Source organism: Condylostylus longicornis, unplaced genomic scaffold (assembly GCF_029603195.1).
Source record: "Condylostylus longicornis isolate FDR11 unplaced genomic scaffold, ASM2960319v2 ptg000184l, whole genome shotgun sequence".
In the NCBI taxonomy this organism is placed as follows: domain Eukaryota; kingdom Metazoa; phylum Arthropoda; class Insecta; order Diptera; family Dolichopodidae; genus Condylostylus; species Condylostylus longicornis.
In genome coordinates, this window is record NW_026578152.1 from 119,050 (window position 1) to 138,234 (window position 19,185).

At 31.2% G+C, this 19,185-nt stretch overlaps 1 protein-coding gene across 3 annotated transcripts in view; it reads left to right on the top strand.

Annotated features, from left to right (window-relative positions):
• LOC129616338 (lysosome membrane protein 2) overlaps positions 1-16,081 on the top strand; it is a 79,006-nt gene extending 62,925 nt beyond the window's left edge. For all 3 annotated transcript variants that reach the window (XM_055531954.1, XM_055531956.1, XM_055531955.1), the window contains 4 exons: positions 14,324-14,579; positions 14,649-14,902; positions 14,985-15,110; positions 15,175-16,081. In XM_055531954.1, the coding sequence (XP_055387929.1) occupies positions 14,324-14,579; positions 14,649-14,902; positions 14,985-15,110; positions 15,175-15,522 (984 nt within the window). In that variant the 3' untranslated portion in view covers positions 15,523-16,081. The remainder of the gene's footprint in view (positions 1-14,323; positions 14,580-14,648; positions 14,903-14,984; positions 15,111-15,174) is intronic.
• The last annotated feature ends 3,104 nt before the right edge of the window (positions 16,082-19,185 follow it).

Below are 19,185 nucleotides of genomic sequence, written 5' to 3' on the forward strand. Positions count from 1 at the left end.
TCGTCTTTGGCACAAAAGAAAAAACTTGTGAAAGTTTGGTGTCGATAGCATTATTCGTTTTTGAGTTATCGTGCGATCGGACGGACTGACGGACATGTCTAAATCGACGCAGAATTTTACGCTGCGCAAGAATATAATTATATATATGTCCATACCGCAGTTGACTCCTTCAAGTAGTTACAAACTCCATACCAAAGTTAATATACCCTTCACGAAGTGCAGGGTATAAAAATATATATATAGTTACATACACATAATCATACACATTATGATTTTGATTATAGAATACACAAAGAGTTTTTTAAAGAAAATTAAAAAATAACACATACACTTACCGAAAAAAGTATAGGCACAGCTAGAAATTTTATTTTTGAACCGAATTTCTGAAAAAAATATAAACTCTACCGTAAAACTCTAATAGTAAAATTTGTTCATTAATTCATTCTTTATTCAATACGTAATAACAAATTTTTAAATTCGTAACCGAAAAGTCAAAAAATAATTAAATAAAAATTCGCAAATTCGGTGCGAAAAAAGTATAGGCACAGCACATGTTTTATCTTAATTTATAAAAAAATATTAGTAACTAATATGAAGTAGGCATTCCTTTTCATTTCAAAACTTCTTTTAGTCTATTAGGCATTGTATTGACTAGATTTTGAGTAATACTTGGTTAAATATTCGCCCATACGTTTGCTAAAACATCCTTCAATTGGGTCTTAGTAGTAATGTGATGAATTCCAACCCTTTTTTCTAAAATATCCCATAAATGTTCAACGGGATTGATATCTGGAGATTGAGGAGGTGTTTTTAGAGCACCGAAAACATTATATAATATCCACCCTCTTACAATATGTGCAGTGTGTTTCGGGTAATTATGTTGTTGAACATGAAAATGACTACCAAGACCCAAATTGATTGCACTTTTCTTAAGATTTTCCTTAAGAATATTTATGAACATCATCTTATCCACTGTTCCTTCAATAAACACAAGCTCCCCAACTCCAGATGTGGCCATACAACCCCTTACTATTACTCCACCACCTACATGTTTCACTGTTGCACAAAAATTTTCTTTATTCAGTTTAGTGTTATATTTTCGCCATACTTTAATTCGACCGTCACTGCTGTAAATATTGAATTCGACCGTTTCTGCTGTAAATGTTGAATTTGCTCTCATCAGAAAAAATAACTTTTCCAAAAATCGGTATTTTTACAGCATATATAAAAATATGTAAATGATATATAAAAATTGTATTCCAAAATGTACGAAAAACTATTTTTAGCAACCTGTCGGTTTGCGTGTGCACGCGTGTATCTCAAGTTCTGCTGAACCGATTTTGATTAAATTTGATACGTAAGTCTATTTCCACCATGGCACGGATTAATCAACTTTTGTGATATATCAGGTCTCGGGAACTGCTCTTTTTAGCGGGCCTGTTTTACATTTTTGACCATTTTGAGGAAAATGTTCAACCGATTTACTTGTAATTTCATATATAAGCTCAGCCCGACCGTCCGCGAGATCTCCTAACTTTTGGAAGACATCAGGTGTCAGCAACTGGATGTTTACTAGGGGCCCAATATACATTTTTGCGTATAAAGAGAAATAATCGACCGATTTCATTGAAATTTAATATTTAAATCCCTCGTATTAAAACAATGAACATATAAATTTTTTGGAATGATCAGGGCTTGAAAACTGATTTGCGGGCCGATTTTACATTTTTCACAATATCTGCGGAACGAATGGATGGAATTTGTTGAAATTTGATATTTGAGTTCTAGTTGTTACCGAAACTAACTAGCGAGCATTACAGGGTATTCGGGTAACACAAAGAGAAATTCTACTAAGAGCCAAATTTACATTTTTTTGGTGTGTAAACTATAAGCTTACTAACGTCCTAAAAATTGGAAAGAAGTATTTAACAAACATTGTTATAATATTCTGTAACACTTTCACTTAACTAGACAATACACATTGCGATCGGTTATTTGCTGGTCACTTTAGATTTTTGTATCCTCGGACTCACACGATGGATGGAGGTTTCTAGCCATAACTTTAACTGATCTTGTCAGTTTATTCTCATATGTGTGCCACTCCAGTCTAGCCTTATTTATAGCTTTTGTTAGTAATCTGTATTCATTTTCATTTTTCACAATTATTTTTAATTGGTCATTATTCATCATATTGACCTTAACGTTTATTCTTTCTTCTTTTAATACGTTAGCTATGTGGGAGTAATTCTTAATGTTGCTCAATATAACTAGAGGAGGCTTGTTCTTTTTCGGATTTTCAGCCTTCATTTTAGGGCTGGTTTCATTATTTTTTTTAACTGTCGTCTCTGAATTTATTTCAGGAGACTTTTCCATTTTTCGCTTCTTTGCATTATTCTGTTTTAGGATCCAGTCAGTTTCTCTTGCCAGTTTTTCCTCGTCGGTTTCATATGCGATAACTTCCGCATCTTTGTTTTTCTTTTCTGTTGATGCAGATTTTATTTGATTGCAGATCTCGTTTTGTAACATCTTAGAAAGACTCTCCAACTCGGTTTTTCTCGAGTCCTAGTACACAATTTATTCTCCTGTGGTAATATGCCTTTTTATATTACCCTCTTGGGTTTTCATATTTTTGTCTTCCGCACACTTATTAGACTTTTTCTCAGAGTTATCATCCTTAACTCTGTCCTTTTTCTCTGCAATCACCAATGGGGGTGATCGCATGACCCCCTATCTCCTTCTAAATGGGTCCATCAACGCCGATCTACTATGCAATAAGTAACTAAATAATATCAGAAAACTTTCTAACCCTTGATCAAATCACTCTGGTGTCATATTAAAACTAAGTGAAAAAATAACAAGAGTACTATATAAACCCATTTTGACAAATAGCACTACAATTGGAAAAATAAACAATATTGACGTCAATATTAATATTCAATCAAAAGAACAATTAGATCTTGAGTTAGAAGAATTCATTGAAATCCTACAAAAAGCTGCACGGAGCAATAAAAAATGTCAAACTACAAACCGATAGCAAATAACTATCCTAAAGAAATAGCTGATTTAATATGTGAAGAGAGAAGGACCAGACGTAGATGGCAACGTTCGCGTCACCCTAATGATAAAATTCTCTTAAACAAACTTTCCCAGATGCTTAAAAGAAAAATACAAGAGTTTAAATAGGCAACATATGAAAATTACATAAAGAACTATGAAAGACGGAAAAGAGCAGAAAGAGACCGATCACTTAGAAAGCATATTCACACCAAACGGAATAACATCAGATGTGAGTTTAGTAGAATCTATCGCAAATGAGGCAAGCAGCATAGCTTCACTTACTCAAGTAGAAATTGTAGAAGAGATAAGATCCCTGAAGTCGCCAGGTTTCATCTTATTACTGCGAAAATACTGAGAGAGCGACCAAACGAGACATTGGGGTTCAGAACAAACCATTCCGCAATAAACTAGGTCCATATAATAACGAATATTATAGAAAAAAGCTTACCAAATAAAGAAATCTGCTCTTGTATATTTTCAGACGTAGTACAGGCATTCGATAGGGCATGGCGCAAAGGTCTTATATTTACATTAGGACAAATGATGCCATCACAATTTGTAGCAATTTTGGGATCTTACTTAGCTGATAGATTATTTAGAATTAAACAAGACGTTGAATACTCCACGCTAAGAGAAATAAGAGCAGAAGTACCTCGTGGCAGTTTATTGGGCCCAGCGTTGTATTTGCTACAGAAAATACTACAGTAGTTACTTTTCCTGACGATATTACAGTAGGCAAGTAACAAAATAAGCCGGTGGATGAAAGATTTGAAAATGAAGTTGAATGAAGCAAAATTGGTTCACATAAACCTCACCAGTCGAAAAATGGTGAATTCACCACAAGTTAACTTAAATGGAACGAACGTAGCAATCCATAGCTCGGCAAAATACCTAGGAGTGACTTTAGATGTCAAGCTAAGTTGGAAAGAGCATAGAGTCTAGAACAGCATGTAAACATAGAAGAAGCTCGTGGAAGCTGTTGGATAATGGCATTGTGCCAGAAAGACTTAAACGAATAAGACCTTTCGATTTAACACAAAATACCCATTTCCTTATGGAAGGTATTTAATTCCTGTACGGAGAAACTAAGTCAACGCAGGAGTAATAGCTGGTCTAAAGGACCAGTTTTATACGTTTCATTCAAAAATTTTCTATTTCTTTTTACCACCTATGTATATAAAAAATTTCAAAAATATACGAATTTTTCTGTTTTTGTTTTCTTAATAACCAAACTTATTTTTTTTTTTTTTTTTGTTATTTTAGTTTGCACCAAGCAAGATGCTACATAATTACAAAAATTTACATAGTTTACAAAAATTAACAAAAATGTACATTACACATACTTATAAACTAAATTGAATCACACTAACAAAACATTAAATGAATTTATTACACAAATGTAATATGATACATATAAAAAAAATAATAAATAAGAAGAAAGAATTTTATATATGGCAGTAAACGATTGAATACAGTACAACATCTATTTATTGGTTCATTTTTAGCATATTCAGTCCTATGCGTATATTCTTTTAAGAATTTAGTATGTCTTTTAAGTCTGACGTCGTTGTTGATAATAATTTTGTCTCTAATGAAGCCCACGTCTATTTTTCCTGTTAGGACATCATAGGTAAAACAAGAAGACAACAAAGACCGGCGTGAATCCAGACTCAACATATTCAGGGATTGAAGTCTAATTTTATATGAAGGAATATTGTGGAAGTTATTGAGGTTATATTGGCTTCTCAAAGCAAATAATAAAAATTGTTTTTGAACCGAGTCAATTTTATTTCTGTGTACAGAAAATGCCGGATCCCAAATAATACTGCCATATTCAAGAACAGAACGAACAAGGGAGCAATAGAGCGATTTAGTTACTTCAGTATTGTTGAATTCTCTGGCTCTCCTCCTAACCTAGCACTTTGCTTGCTTTAGAAACTATAGAATCATAATGAAAATTGAAATTGAGTCTACTGTCCATTATAATGCCTAGATCAGTAATATGATCAACGCGTTCTAAAGTGGAGTTTTGAAGTGAATATTCTTGAAAGAGGTTTGAACGCTTACCTGAAAAACTAATAACATAACATTTTTTAACCTCAAGATCTAATTTAAAAAAGCTAAATCTAATTTAACTAAAAGCTTTGCTGAAGTCTGTATATATCGCATCTACTTGAAACCCTCTTTCCATAAACGAAAGAATATCGGATGTAAAAATTGAAAGGCTGGTGGTCATAGAGCGACCAGTCCTAAAGCCGTGTTGCTCATTATTTAGTAATGGGTTAACAATGGGTGCAATTATACCCGTAACCAGTTTTTCAAGTAATTTAGGAATGACAGATTGAATGGCAATTCCCCTATAGTTTTCAACCGCAGTCTTATCCCCCTTTTTATGAATACGTATGAGGTATGAAGTTTTCCATATTGACGGGAAAAAACCAGAGGATAATGATTTGTTAAAAATCAAAGTAAGCGGATATGATAAATTGTGTCTACAGTTATGAAGAAATATAGGCGGTATAAGGTCCGGTCCAGGTGCTTTATTGGTTTCTAAGTCACAAATACGCTGAAGTACGTTGTCTACTGAAAGATGAACATCTTTAAAAAGGTGATGACCGTTATCTATACTAGTGGGGGTATAGACATAATTAGAAAGAAAATCTAATGTATAAGTTTGTTGAAAATTATCGGCAAAAAAATTACAAATCTCAGAGTTAGAAAATGATATTAACCCGTTCTTGCTCATGGAGCTCGGATATCCAGACGATTTACGTTTGGAGTTAACAAAGTCAAAAAATCTTTTCGGGTTCCCCAAAATCGAGCTGCCTATATTTTGGATATAAATATCCTATGCCTAATTGGATTTATTTTTGAATTCATTCGCCAACTCATTATATTCATTAATAAGTAAGTTATTGTCATTAGACAACGTACTTCAGCGTATTTGTGACTTAGAAACCAATAAAGCACCTGGACCGGACCTTATTCCGCCTATATTTCTTCATAGGAGTTTTTACCTATCTCCACCGCTCTTAAATCTATATTTTTTACAGGAATCTTAAATAATTTTTGAATTCTGCAGCTACGGTCGTTGAAATTAACCGTTATATGAAGCCGCCTTCATTTCAAATTTTTATATCTTTTCTAACTTTAAAGTAAGTGATCCCAGTCTGAAATTTTGATATACATATGAATTAAAAATATGTTAGTATACATATGAATATAAATGAAAATACAAGTTGATGTACATATTATGATAAATGAATGAAGGATTTTAAAATAATTTTGTAGTCAGATTGCTTTTAAAAGCAATATTTTTTTTATATGCGATAGTGCTACGTTGCACACCATGGAATTGATTTAGTTTTATTAATTTTTTTATAGACCATATACATGTACAAATGTATAAATTTAATACTATGCATAACTTTTTCATCACAATGCGGCACATGTTTCTTAAATTTAACATAGTGTCTTTCTATCCGTATGTGGTATATGCATAATATTTTTACCGACCGTATTGTGTAAACAATAGGTAGGTTATGTGATGGCAACAAATTTTGCATATCGAGTTTTCGGTGGGAACGTACTTCTCCATAGTAGGGAAGTGTAAATAAACTATTTTTAGCAACCTGTCGGTCTGTCGGTCTGTCGGTCTGTGTGTGCACGCGTGTATCTCAAGTTCGGCTGAACCGATTTTGATGAAATTTTATATGTAAGTTTGTTTCCACCATGGCACGGATCGATCAACTTTTGGTATATATCAGGCCTCGGGAACTGCACTTTTTAGCGGGCCTGTTTTACATTTTTGAACATTTTGAAGAAAATATTCAACCGATTTACTTGAAATTTTATATATAAGCTCAGCTCGACCGTCCGCAAAAATTCGTATGTTCTGGAAGAAATCAGGCATCGGCAACTAGACGTTTACTACGGGCCAAATATACATTTTTGTGTATATAAAGAGAAATAATCAACCGATTTCATTGAAATTTAATATATGAATTCCCCGTATTAAAACAATGAACATGTAAATTTTTTGGAAAGATCAGGCATCGGCAACTAGACGTTTACTACGGGCCAAACATACACTTTTGTGTATATAAAGAGAAATAATCAACCGATTTCATTGAAATATATGAATTCCTCATATTAAAGCAATGAACATATAACTTTTTTGGAAAGATCAGGGCTCGAGAACTGATTTGCGAGCCGATTTTACATTTTTCACCATATCTACAGAACAAATTGATGGAATTTCTTGAAATTTGATATTTGAGTTCTGGTTGTTACCGAAACTAACTGGCGAGCGTTTCAGGGAATTCGGGTAGCACAAAGCGAAACTCTACTAAGAGCCAAATTTACATTTTTCTAAGTATGTTAACTATAAGCTTACTAATATCCTAAAAATTGGAAAGAAGTATTTAACAGACATTTTTGTAATGTTCTGTAACACTTTCATTTAACTAGACAATACACAATGCGGTCGGTTATGTGCTGACCACATCAGATTTTTTTTGTATTTCTTCGCAATAAATAGTATATTAACTAATCATGGGCAACATCGTTTATTTCAGCGATTCGTTCTGAACGAACTACTTTTCAGCACTGACCGATTATAAAATCTCGTAAAATCGTTCATTTCGTTCACTTCTCTTCTGTATATATAACTGCATGTTTATACCCAACGAACGTATGTTCGAAGGGTGTACTAAATTTGCCTTACCGTTTGTAACACTATAATGGTCTTATATATAGACTCAAGTGTATGTTTTTGGTCTGCGTCCAATTCTAAGTAGATTTAGCTTTGTCTTACCACCCGTACGTCCGTCCGTCCGTCCGTTAGTCCCAACGATAACTCAAAAACTAATTCAGCTAAGTGTACAAAATTTTCACAAACGATTTATTAGAATAGATGCCAGGACCCTATTTAAATTGGATATGATACGGCTTCTGGTTAGAGTAGCTTAACTTTAAAAATCAGCCATACAACTTCAAAAATTATTTGACTATATCTTAGAAACAATAAAAGTTTGGATATTGAAATTTCGCACAATCAAATATATAAGTAAGGCCAATGTGTCTGATAAAAGTCATAGAAATTGCTTGGCTCCTTCTGGCAGCTGCTATATAACTCAAAAAGTTATTTGGCTATATCTCAGAAACTATAAAAGCTGCGATATTGAAGCTTCAGACAAGAGTTCCTGACTGACACATAGTCAACTATAACATATTTACTCGCACATAGGATAGCAAATGCGTACGGGTATCACAGAGTTGACACCGTCAACTCAATTTTTCTCGTTTTTGATTATAATTTTATTGATATTCGTATTTACGGTAAATTTTAAAGAAAAGAATATGTAATGGGTTTTGGAAATAGTAATAAATTTTGAACCACAAAATGTCTCTACTTGCATGTAAACCAAAAACTTTAAAACGTAGAGAAAAATTTAAAAAATTTTACTTGAAAACTTTTACTTAAAAAACTGTTGAATTATAAGTGATTTCTTAAACTTGAAGAAATAAAAATTTTCAACCATTTGAGTTTAAATATTTACTTAATTTCTTATAAGAAATTTATACAATAAAAATAATTATAATTATCTTTATTTTTAATCCTCGAAAAAAACTGAAATTCTATCCTAATTTTTTTAAACTTTTGTTTAATTTACTTTAACCTTTTATTTATTAACTTGTAATAATTAACTTTTTTTTAGCTTTTTCTTTCACTTAAAATATTTAAGTAAAAAAGCGATCATTTTTATTATCCTTTTTTAAATATTTTATGAATAAATATAAGACATATTGTAGTCCAGTTCAATGCTTCCTATTTTTATTTATACAGGTAAATTTCAATTTGATCAACTAGTCTTTCAATTTTCTTATTTAGGTAGATTTTTTATTTGTTCACTTTTATTTGTATTCTCTTTACATTAGACAATAAGCACGTGTGACGTGAATCGGTTAATTTTATTTGATTTTGTATTGCATTTTATGTATTTTTGATCTGTTCTCGTTCGTTTTTCCTTGTATTGCATATAGCTATAGGTTATTTAGTATATTGTTCAACTTTGTTTATATTGAATTTCATTTATACTGCATATGCCTGTTTCGTTTTATACAATACTTTTATTTGTATTGCATATTATATTGGTAAAGCAACTGAATAGATCACTTTTATTTATATAGAATAAAATTTCATTTACTTCAGGTTTCGTTCGTTTTTATTTGTATTGGGTTTAGTACATCGGTCACTTTTGTGTGTATAGTTTTTCAATTATTTTACTTCTCATTTGCTTTTATCAATATTCATATAGGATTATGTCGTTCGTTTTTATGGGTATTGGATTGAGTATATCATTCAATTTTACTTTTATTGTATTTATATTGGCAACAGATTCGGACACCTTTGTGTGTGTAGTATTTCATTCATTTTAATTCTCATTTGCCTTTTTCAATATTGCATATAGGTGTATGTGGCTCGTTTTTATGAGTATTGGATTTAGTATCGTTCACTTTTACTTGTATTGTATTTATACTTTTGTGTGGATAGTATTCTTTTATTTCAGTTCTCGTTCTCTTTTGTCAATATTCTATATTGGAGTATTTATAAAGAAAGAAATAAGGAAAAATTAAAAATGTAACGTATATCAATTACCAATAATTATAAACAGAATATGAATATGCAGTATTTTTTTTTAATAACAAACTGGAATTCCTAGTGAACGATGAACGATTCATTTTTGAAGAAGTGAACTAATCAGCTAAGTTTAGTGAAGTGATTCGTTCTTTAAGATTAGTTCGTTTGCAAACGACACATGTATAATGTTATGAACATTAACATAAACAAAAAATTTTGACTGGTGAGTGCAAACAAGAGCCATTTGTTTATTTAGTATTTTTTGTAGATGATGGTGGTTATGAACATTGTAATTACGAGTATTTAGACATATATTTATTTACTTCATGTTTAACTCAAACATTTTACAAAATATATTAAGTTATGTATATATTAAGTTAAAATTTTTTTTTTAATAATGACAATTATAATTATATATATTTTTAATTATTTTTAATAATTTCATATACATATATATGTATATGTATTTATTTTTGTGGAGCTGCAAAATTGAAACTAATAATTACCTATTATTACCAAATTAAAGTTAAGTCATAGTACTAGAAAAGAAATAAATAAAAAAAGCATTATCTAGTTGTGAAGTCTATAAAGGTGCTTCAATGAAGGGTCTTTCGTTATTGTGAAATCTAAATTATCTTTGTCCATGACTCAGCAGCATTCTGTTTATCGGCTCATTCATACGATAATTAGTCCTATGAAAGTGTACCGTAAAAAGATTTGACGAGCGAGATATCACATTAGTGTTAATGACGATTTTGCTCATATTGCCGGGCGATATGAGTTCCGACTTCAAAATAAAATGAGGAAAATAAACGTGTCACCCGCGATTTCTCGTCTATTAGATAAGGCTGGCATGTCAATGAGTGTTAATGTACATTCATAGGGAAATGAATAGCCTAAATTCTGTTTCTATGAACGCGATAAATTAGAGACCAAACCTGCGATGCCTATTTAAGATGTAAACAAACAAGGCAGGGGAAAAGAGATTTTAATGTGTAGGGGTCGTAAAAACTCACTCGAAGATGGCTTAATGAAACCCAACAAGGAACTTGCAATATAATTGCAATGGCCCAAAAATGAGAATTTAGAGTCAAAGGAAACTCCCAGGTTCTTAATAGCTAAAGCCCTTCTCAAACCATCAACATTAAAACAATAATTTGTCATAAGGGGCGCTTCGGGAGTGAGTAACTTACTACAGCACATTTGCTTCCGTTTACCTTTAAATTGTTAAAGGAGCACGTTCTGAAGTATTAGGGAATCATCTAATAACGAAATCTCTTCAAAAATTTTCATAGCGTCAGAATAAATAAGAGGCGCACTGGCTCCCAACTTCGAAATCAAATCATTTATAGAAATAATGAATAACAATAGCTCCAAATGGCTGCCCAGAAGCACATCCGAACCTGCCACAAAAGTTATCCAATTTATAAAATTGTTAGGAAAACCTAGAAGTCTTAACTTTAAAATTATTACTTCGTGAGAAAGAATGTCGAAAGTCTTACTGAAATCAATATAACAACATCAGTCTGAAATATAGCTTCCATGTTATTAGTGAAAATTGAAGTTGTCTCTAATAGATAAGTAACTGTCGATTTCTTTTTCAGAAAACCGTGTTAATTCTTTATAATAAAGGCGTGCAATAATCGTAAACGGAATCATATAACATCAATTCGGAAACTTTGTGAATAGCAGACAACTTAACTATACTTTTTACCTCAGTCCTAGACTTTCTTTTATGTGTCGGGTTTATAAACGCTTCCTTCCAATGAGATGTAAAAACTCCGGACGAATATGATTTACTGAAGATGAAAGTCTGGGGGACAGTCCGCGTTGCGGAGCAATTTTTTACATTTATCTCAGAAATTCCATCCGGCCCGGAAGCAAACTAGACCGTCCAAGTATTTTTTAACAATACCGGAGTTAGTACTAAAACTCGAAAACGTTGTCCTGAGATAGGTACTGAGGTATTGAAAATTGTCGGGATTTACCACATACTTTACCTGAATATATCGTCATTTCTAAATATATCGTTAAAATTGAGAAAAGTCGGTTAACTGTCAGACTTCCTTCTAAAATTAATGATATTCCAAAAAACTTTGGTATTACAAGCAATATCTTCCGATATCCGAGAAATATACAAATCATATTGTAACTTAACACTTCTTTTAAATCGTCACAGTTTGTTCTTTTTATTGCGCAAAGCTCTTGCTTCCCGGGCAAACCAAGTAGGACTGGAATTGATATCTTTCTTTTGAATTATGGGAGCGAAGAGGTCGAAGGCAAAAAAAAACTATTTCATAGAATCTACTCACTAGTAATTCAGCATCAGTAATTGTATATACTGAAGAAAAATCATAGGTCTAGAAAAAAAAATTCAATAAAGGAAAATTTGCCTTCCTAAAGTTAAAGCAATAGAAATAATCCTCGTCGATACAAGGTTGACTGTCTATACTATAAGAAAAAGAAAGGGAGTGATGAAAGACGTCAATACTAATCAACAGATCAGGACATTCAATAGAAAAAATATATCAGTCAAAAGTAAAAAAAAAATCTAATTGTTTAGATCGGTGATTGAGAGCAGAAGAGATCTGCTGAAGACCACTTAAGTGGAGTGAGTCAACAAGAGATATTTCAAAACCCGCAGCACCACCAATTCGGACCTAATAGGGTTCCTCGTACTGCAATCCAACTTGGGAATGATAAAGTCCCCACAGATAATGATCTTATCCGTAACACTTAAACTGCTATACAAGTTCTCCATCGCCTAAGAGAGTTTATTATAAACTTGAGACGCAGAGTTTGGCGGAACGTAGCAATTAACTACGACCAACGTCTTGTTCTCAAACTCAACCCTAACAACTATGATTTCAATGAATTCTGAGTTTAAGACCGAAACAAGGCTAGCGCAAAAGTCATTCCTAATAACAATTACAACTCCCTAACAACTCTTTTGATTCCCATGCCTGACCAACATCACTAGAATGCGACTCGTAACGGTTTTTTCTAAAGAGAGAATATGATGGCCCAAATATTTCCAAGCTGTTGATTGAAGAACGAAGCCAAATCTCCGATGACGCGAAAATGTCGCAGTACATGGTGGCAGAATTGGAATGGACTGTAGCCGTCTGACTTCACGAAGTCCACTAACGTTCTAATAATAAATTTAAACATTTATCCCAGATGTTCTTATCGGGCGAATGGTTAACACACAATTACCCATGGATACAAATAGGCAATTCACCTTCTCTTCATGTGACTACTATACATTGCCAACTTCTTTTCAACCATATCAGGAGTCATATTAAAGGTCAGGTGAAATCTCCTAAATTTCCTAAATTCTCCTAAATTTCCTAAATCTCCTAAATTCTAGACAGAGCTTGGTAATCTGGAATTAAGACCTCGCTCTCAATAAATACCTTCATGCTCAATTTAGTGTTTCTGTCATGGTGCACGTGATCGGCTGCGTCTTGTAGGTAGGCCAAGTACAGTTTCAAGTAATCGTAAACCACCCAATCCTTAAACCGAGCAAGTACGTAAGTATTACCGCTCTCCTCAACAGAAGCAAACTATAGGAGGCAACAGCGAATTGGCGAATTTAATTGACGAATTAATTATTGACGAACAATTAAAGCTAAAGTTCCTGAACTTGAAGAAAATGTTCACCTGGCGAGGCAACAAATGCGAGTCTTAAAAATGTTTTAAGCACAAGAGTGCAGAATGGTTTTATAAATTCAATTTTACGTTTAAATTATTTATTTTGTTTCAAATTAAAGTGTATTTTATCTTCAAAAATAAAAAATATGCTTAAATCGTCCTTTTTCCTATAGATGTTAAATACAATTTTATCTCATTTTCTTTTGACAAGTACATCCAAAAAAAGGTAGAAAAAGGAAACGTCAGCACATATATCAATAAATTATATAAAAACGTCGAATTAACTTGGGAAATCGAAATGCACTTGTGAGAAGAAAATTGGATAAAATTGGGGTCAACATCTACAGGTAACTACGCAAAGATGCATCCGAAAGGACTTGAACCATTCAGTGAAACATAAAATGGTAACATTTAACTCTGCGATCCACAGAATGCTTACTACACTGATAGATAAACAGAACTTTAAAGCAGAAGAAAAATTCATATTGGAGATGGCTGTGTATTGAATCCTTTTTTTTATGTGGCCATATTCTTGTTTCATTTTTTACTTTATAATTTACATATAAATATATTTACATACATAATATGAATATGTAATTACATCGTAATTGCATGTCTGCCCTGGACGGACAAACGGACAGGCAAAACTAAATTCACTCAGAATTCGACTCTGATCAAATTCAGTCTATATCTTAGACCATCATTTTTTAGCGTTACACACGGTAAGGCAAATTTCGTACACCCTTCGAACATACGTTTATACGTGTATATTTTTTTCTTCATACATTTTTTTTAAAATTCTTAAAATGAAAATGAGATTTCTCTACTCTACTCTCTCTGCTCTTTCTACGTGGTGGCCTTATTCTTATCAGGGCAGTGTGCATGTATTATACGTTTAAATGTAGTATATTTTTGCAAATATTTTTATTTTTAAACTGTTCAATATTTTGTTTTATTTAATTCTTTTAGCGTAATGGTACATTAACAGAAATTTCAACTATTAATACAGGCTTTACAGGCATGGAGGAATTTGGATATCTAAATAGGCTGAATGGCCTTGATTACATACCGCATTGGAAGGGTACTCCTTGTGGCAGTATAAATGGCTCTGAAGGTTCATTTTTTCCACCTCGGGATATAACAAAGTCAGATTTAGTTCATATTTATGATAAAGATTTGTGTCGAGTTATACCACTAAAATATCAAAAAGATGTAAACAAAGATGGCAAGTGAAAAAACAAAAGTTTATTTTGACAAATTTAATTCTTTTCGTTATTTTATTTGAAAATTTTAGGTATAAGCGCCGCTTTGTATGAATTACCTGAAAATGTTTATGGTGATTCAAAAAATAATCCTGACAACCAATGCTTTGATGAAGAGAGTTATGAACCCGTAAAAGGCTTGCAAAATATAAGTCCATGTCATTTTGGAGCTCCTGTGTATATATCAAACCCACACTTTTACCAGTCTGATCCTAGTCTATTAGAAAGCGTTGAAGGTCTCAAACCAAATAAAGTTAAACATAGAACATTTTTTAAAATACAACCCGTAAGTTTTTGTTTCCATATTTATTACGAATAAAACGCATTTTAATTCTAACAGAAATTGGTAACACTCCTTTTTTTTACAGAAATTAGGAGTTCCGTTAGAAGGAAAAGTCAGGATCCAGTTAAATTTGAAAGTTGACAAAGCTAAATACATTAGTTCAGTGCAAAATTTTAGAAACTTTATATTTCCAATTATGTGGTTAGAAGAGGTAATTTATAAAGTAAATTACAATTTGAACCGAAATAAAATTTATTTTTATTTCTTTTTGGTAGGGTATAAGTGAATTGACCCCATCAATTTGGCGATGGATTTATTTAGGTACAGTTTTTGCTCCAAATTGTGTACCTATTGTGTCATATATAACAATTTTAGTCGGAATATTTATGATAATATTCATGTTCGTTTATACGTTTAAAAATTATGTTTTTGTCCAAGACCCAACTTTGGAATTAATAGAAATTGGCCGCCGCTCATTAAGGCGTGGAAGTAGTTTTATAATTCACCAACAACATAAATTTATGTTACATAAAGAATGTTATACCCTTTTAAAGCCTTCTCAATCAGATAATGTAACTTCAACAGAAAACATTCAAAATATTCTTCTAGATTCATCAACATAGTAAAACACAATGGAAACTAGTTTTAAAATCTATTTAATAAATAAAAATTATTTAAGAAAAATTAGTAATATTAAAGTATACCGAATTAAAAACAAGCTCTCCAAACTATTTGAACTCTGCTTACCCAAGTAACAATTTTTAGCTCAAAAGACTCTTGTAGAACTATATTAGGAAATCTTTAAGAATATTACTCTTATAATTTCAGTTTGTAGAACACTAAAAGACCCTAATGAGATCTTTATAAGAACAAACGAGCGCAATTACTAGAGTTATTAATTCTTGTAATGAGAGTTAACATAAGCTCATAGTAAAAGAGTTTTAAAGCATATAACTCTCATACGTTTTGGTATACGAAAACTCTCACAAGCCATTTATAATAGTGTTACTAGGAAGAGAAAGCTATACATTGTAGAATAAATATATCGGTCTTACTTCGAACTTTATAAAAAATATATCTAAAATTTAATATCTAAAAATTTTTTCGACAAAATTGACGTAAACATATGTTTAGGTACATGATATGTAATCAATAAATATTTGTATTCAAAAACTTAATATCATAAAATTATAAATATGGGAAATTAAAATAATTTGTTTTGCCATGATTATAAATCAAAAAGTTGCTAGCATTAAAATTTTATTGATTAAAGTTGATATTGTACTTCGAAAAAAAGCAAAGCTACCTAAAAATAATTAAAATTTAAAAAATTTTTATACATATTTTTTAACCCTATAATATCTTATTTCTTTTTTTACATAAATTTTAAAATTTAAGAATTGTTAAGCAAAAAATAAATATACTAATGTGCATAAATTCCAACCAAAGCTTTATTATATTCAAATAGAACTATAATTTTGCATTTCATTAACTTTAATTTAATAATTTCTGTATTGTATGTAATGTAAAATAGTGTATCTTCGAATACATTTACCTAAAACATTTACCTAAAATAAAAATTATTTGGTAAGCTATCGTACAAATCCTTTTAATGAATTTTAATTGTGAAAATTAAACAAAAAAAAATTTTTAGCAAGTTATTGTTAAAATACTCGTATTTTTAAAAGCGATAGTTAATATGTAGAATATGTACTAGTTGCAAATTTTTGGATGCAATATAATATCATACAATATAAATATATGAGATATATACAGGATGTTTTATATAAGGTGGCAAATAATTTCAGGAATCAATTTTCAGCAAAAGATTTTATGGGTTTGGGGTGAGGTGGTGCAGGTATGCTCGTTTTCGATCTACAACCCGTTAAAAAAAAGTACCTGATTTTAAAAAGTACGGATGAAGTTATATGCATATAAGTAAATGCATATAACTTCATCCGTGTAATATAGGGTAGCTATTGGGCACTTGTTTTACAGGTGATTCATAGTTCTTTATTTTCTGGCTTACAATCAATTTTGTTTGAGCCACAGTTTTCGATATGAAGCTCCTCAAAATTAGAATTTTTGTTATCGTTTTTTTGATAAGAAACTTCTCGAAAATTTGTCTTATTTTTTTTCTTTTTATTTTTTTCGAAGCTCTACAATGAGAACTAAGAGTTAACCTCTACAACATTTTACTATATTTCCCATAGTTTGTCCATTAAAACGTGTTAAATATGTTTAAAAAAAATCTGATGTGTTCAGCAGATAACCGATCGCAATGTAAATTGTCTAGATTAGTAAAAGTATTCCAGAATTGCATTTTAAATACATCATTTAATAATATTTTATTAGGAAAATGCGTTTTAAATACTTCTTTACAATTTTAAGGATACTAATAAGCTTTTAGTTAACATATCTAGAAAAATGTGAATTTCGCTCTTTTTGTGTCGCCTGAATCATTCGAAAAGTTCGTCAGTGATTTTCAGTAACAACCAGAGCTCAAATATCAAATTTCAAGAAATTCGTTCCGTACATATGGTAAAAAATGTAAGATCGGCCCCAAAATCGGTTTCCGAGCGCTGATCTTTCCAAATTTGAAAAGATTCATTCTTTTAACACCTCGAATTTAAATTTTAAATTTCAATGAAATCGGTTGATTATTTCTCTTTATATACGCAAAAATTGATACACATTTTAGACGTAGTAAACGGCTAGTTTCTGATACCTGATTTCTTCCAAAAATTAGGTGGTTTCGCGTACTTTTGAGTGAAGCTTATATATGAAATTTCAAGTAAATCTGTTAAAATATTTTCTTCAAAATGATCAACAATGTAAAACAGTCCAGTTACCGAGGCCTGATATATCCCAAAAGTTGATCAATTCCATAGTCGAAGTAAACTTACATATAAAATTTCATCAGAATCACACAATGTGAAAGAAATGAAAAAGTGCATTCTTACAGAAAACTCGATGCGCAAAATTTGTTGCCATCACTTAACCTCCCTTGTTATATGCAATGTCGGCAAAAAAAAAGAAAGGCAAATTTTCAAGAAATTTCGAGTTCTTAAAAAAATTTCAAAAAAAAAATGTTCACTTTGGCGAGTTCTATCTCGAAAACAGTAGCTCAAATAAATTTTATTGTAGGACCGAAAATAAATAACGATCAATTACCTGTGAAAGAAGCACCCAATGGTTACTGTATGACGCATGGATCCGAAGTAATAAGCATTTATTTATATACAGGAAATTCTGGTGCCTTTTTCTAACAGTATGACGCATGGATCCGAAGTAATAAGCATTTATTTATATACAGGAAATTCTGGTGCCATTTTCTAACAGCACCCACGTTCCCTTGCTCGTTAATTTCCCACAAAATCAAAACAAACCTGTATATCTCATTTATTTATATAATTTAATAACACAGTAATGACGAAAATTTACAAAAACTTGAATAAACCCAAGTAACAATTTTCAAGAGTAATACCCCAAAAAAATTGACCAAAACTCTCATAAAACTCTCATACCACACTCCAATATTCTTATAATTTTTTTTTCCTTTTTGTTTTTATGCAACTCTCATAATTCTTTTTCCTTTTTGCTTTTATGCAACTCTCATAAGGTTCTTATAATAAGACTTAGCACTTGTAGTGTTAAAAATTCTGCAACTCTCATAGCAATACTACTTTCAGCAAGCCATAAAAAATTTTAATTCTCATCATAAAGTATTTTTTATAAGATGTCAACTCTTTTAGAATTTTGTTCTTAAAAAAATTTTTTTATAGTTGTTAGGCACGGCCATTTTAGTATTTTGATTTAGGCACGGCCATTTTCCTTATCTAAATTTTAACCCTAATGAGACTGAGAATTCTTTTTTTTGGAAAGAAGTCCGAAAAATATTTATTGTACAGAAATTTTTAAATTTAAATTAATGAAATGCAAAATTTTAGTTTTATTTGAATATAATAATGCTTTAGTTGGAATTTATGCACATTAGTATATTTATTTTTTGTTGAACAATTCTTAAATTTTAAAATTTATGTAAAAAAAAAAGAAATAAGATTTTATAGGGTTAAAAAATATGCATAAAAATTTTTAAATTTTAATTATTTTTAGTTGGTGTTGCTTTTTTTCGAAGTATTAGGTGCGCAACTAAGTTCTCGCTGTTTTTTTTATTAAAATGCAACTTCACTGTCAATAAACACTTACATATACATCATTCAAAGTATTGCCCATCGCTGGTTACAACTTTTTCCCATCTTTCTGGCAGAGCTTTAATGCCGTTG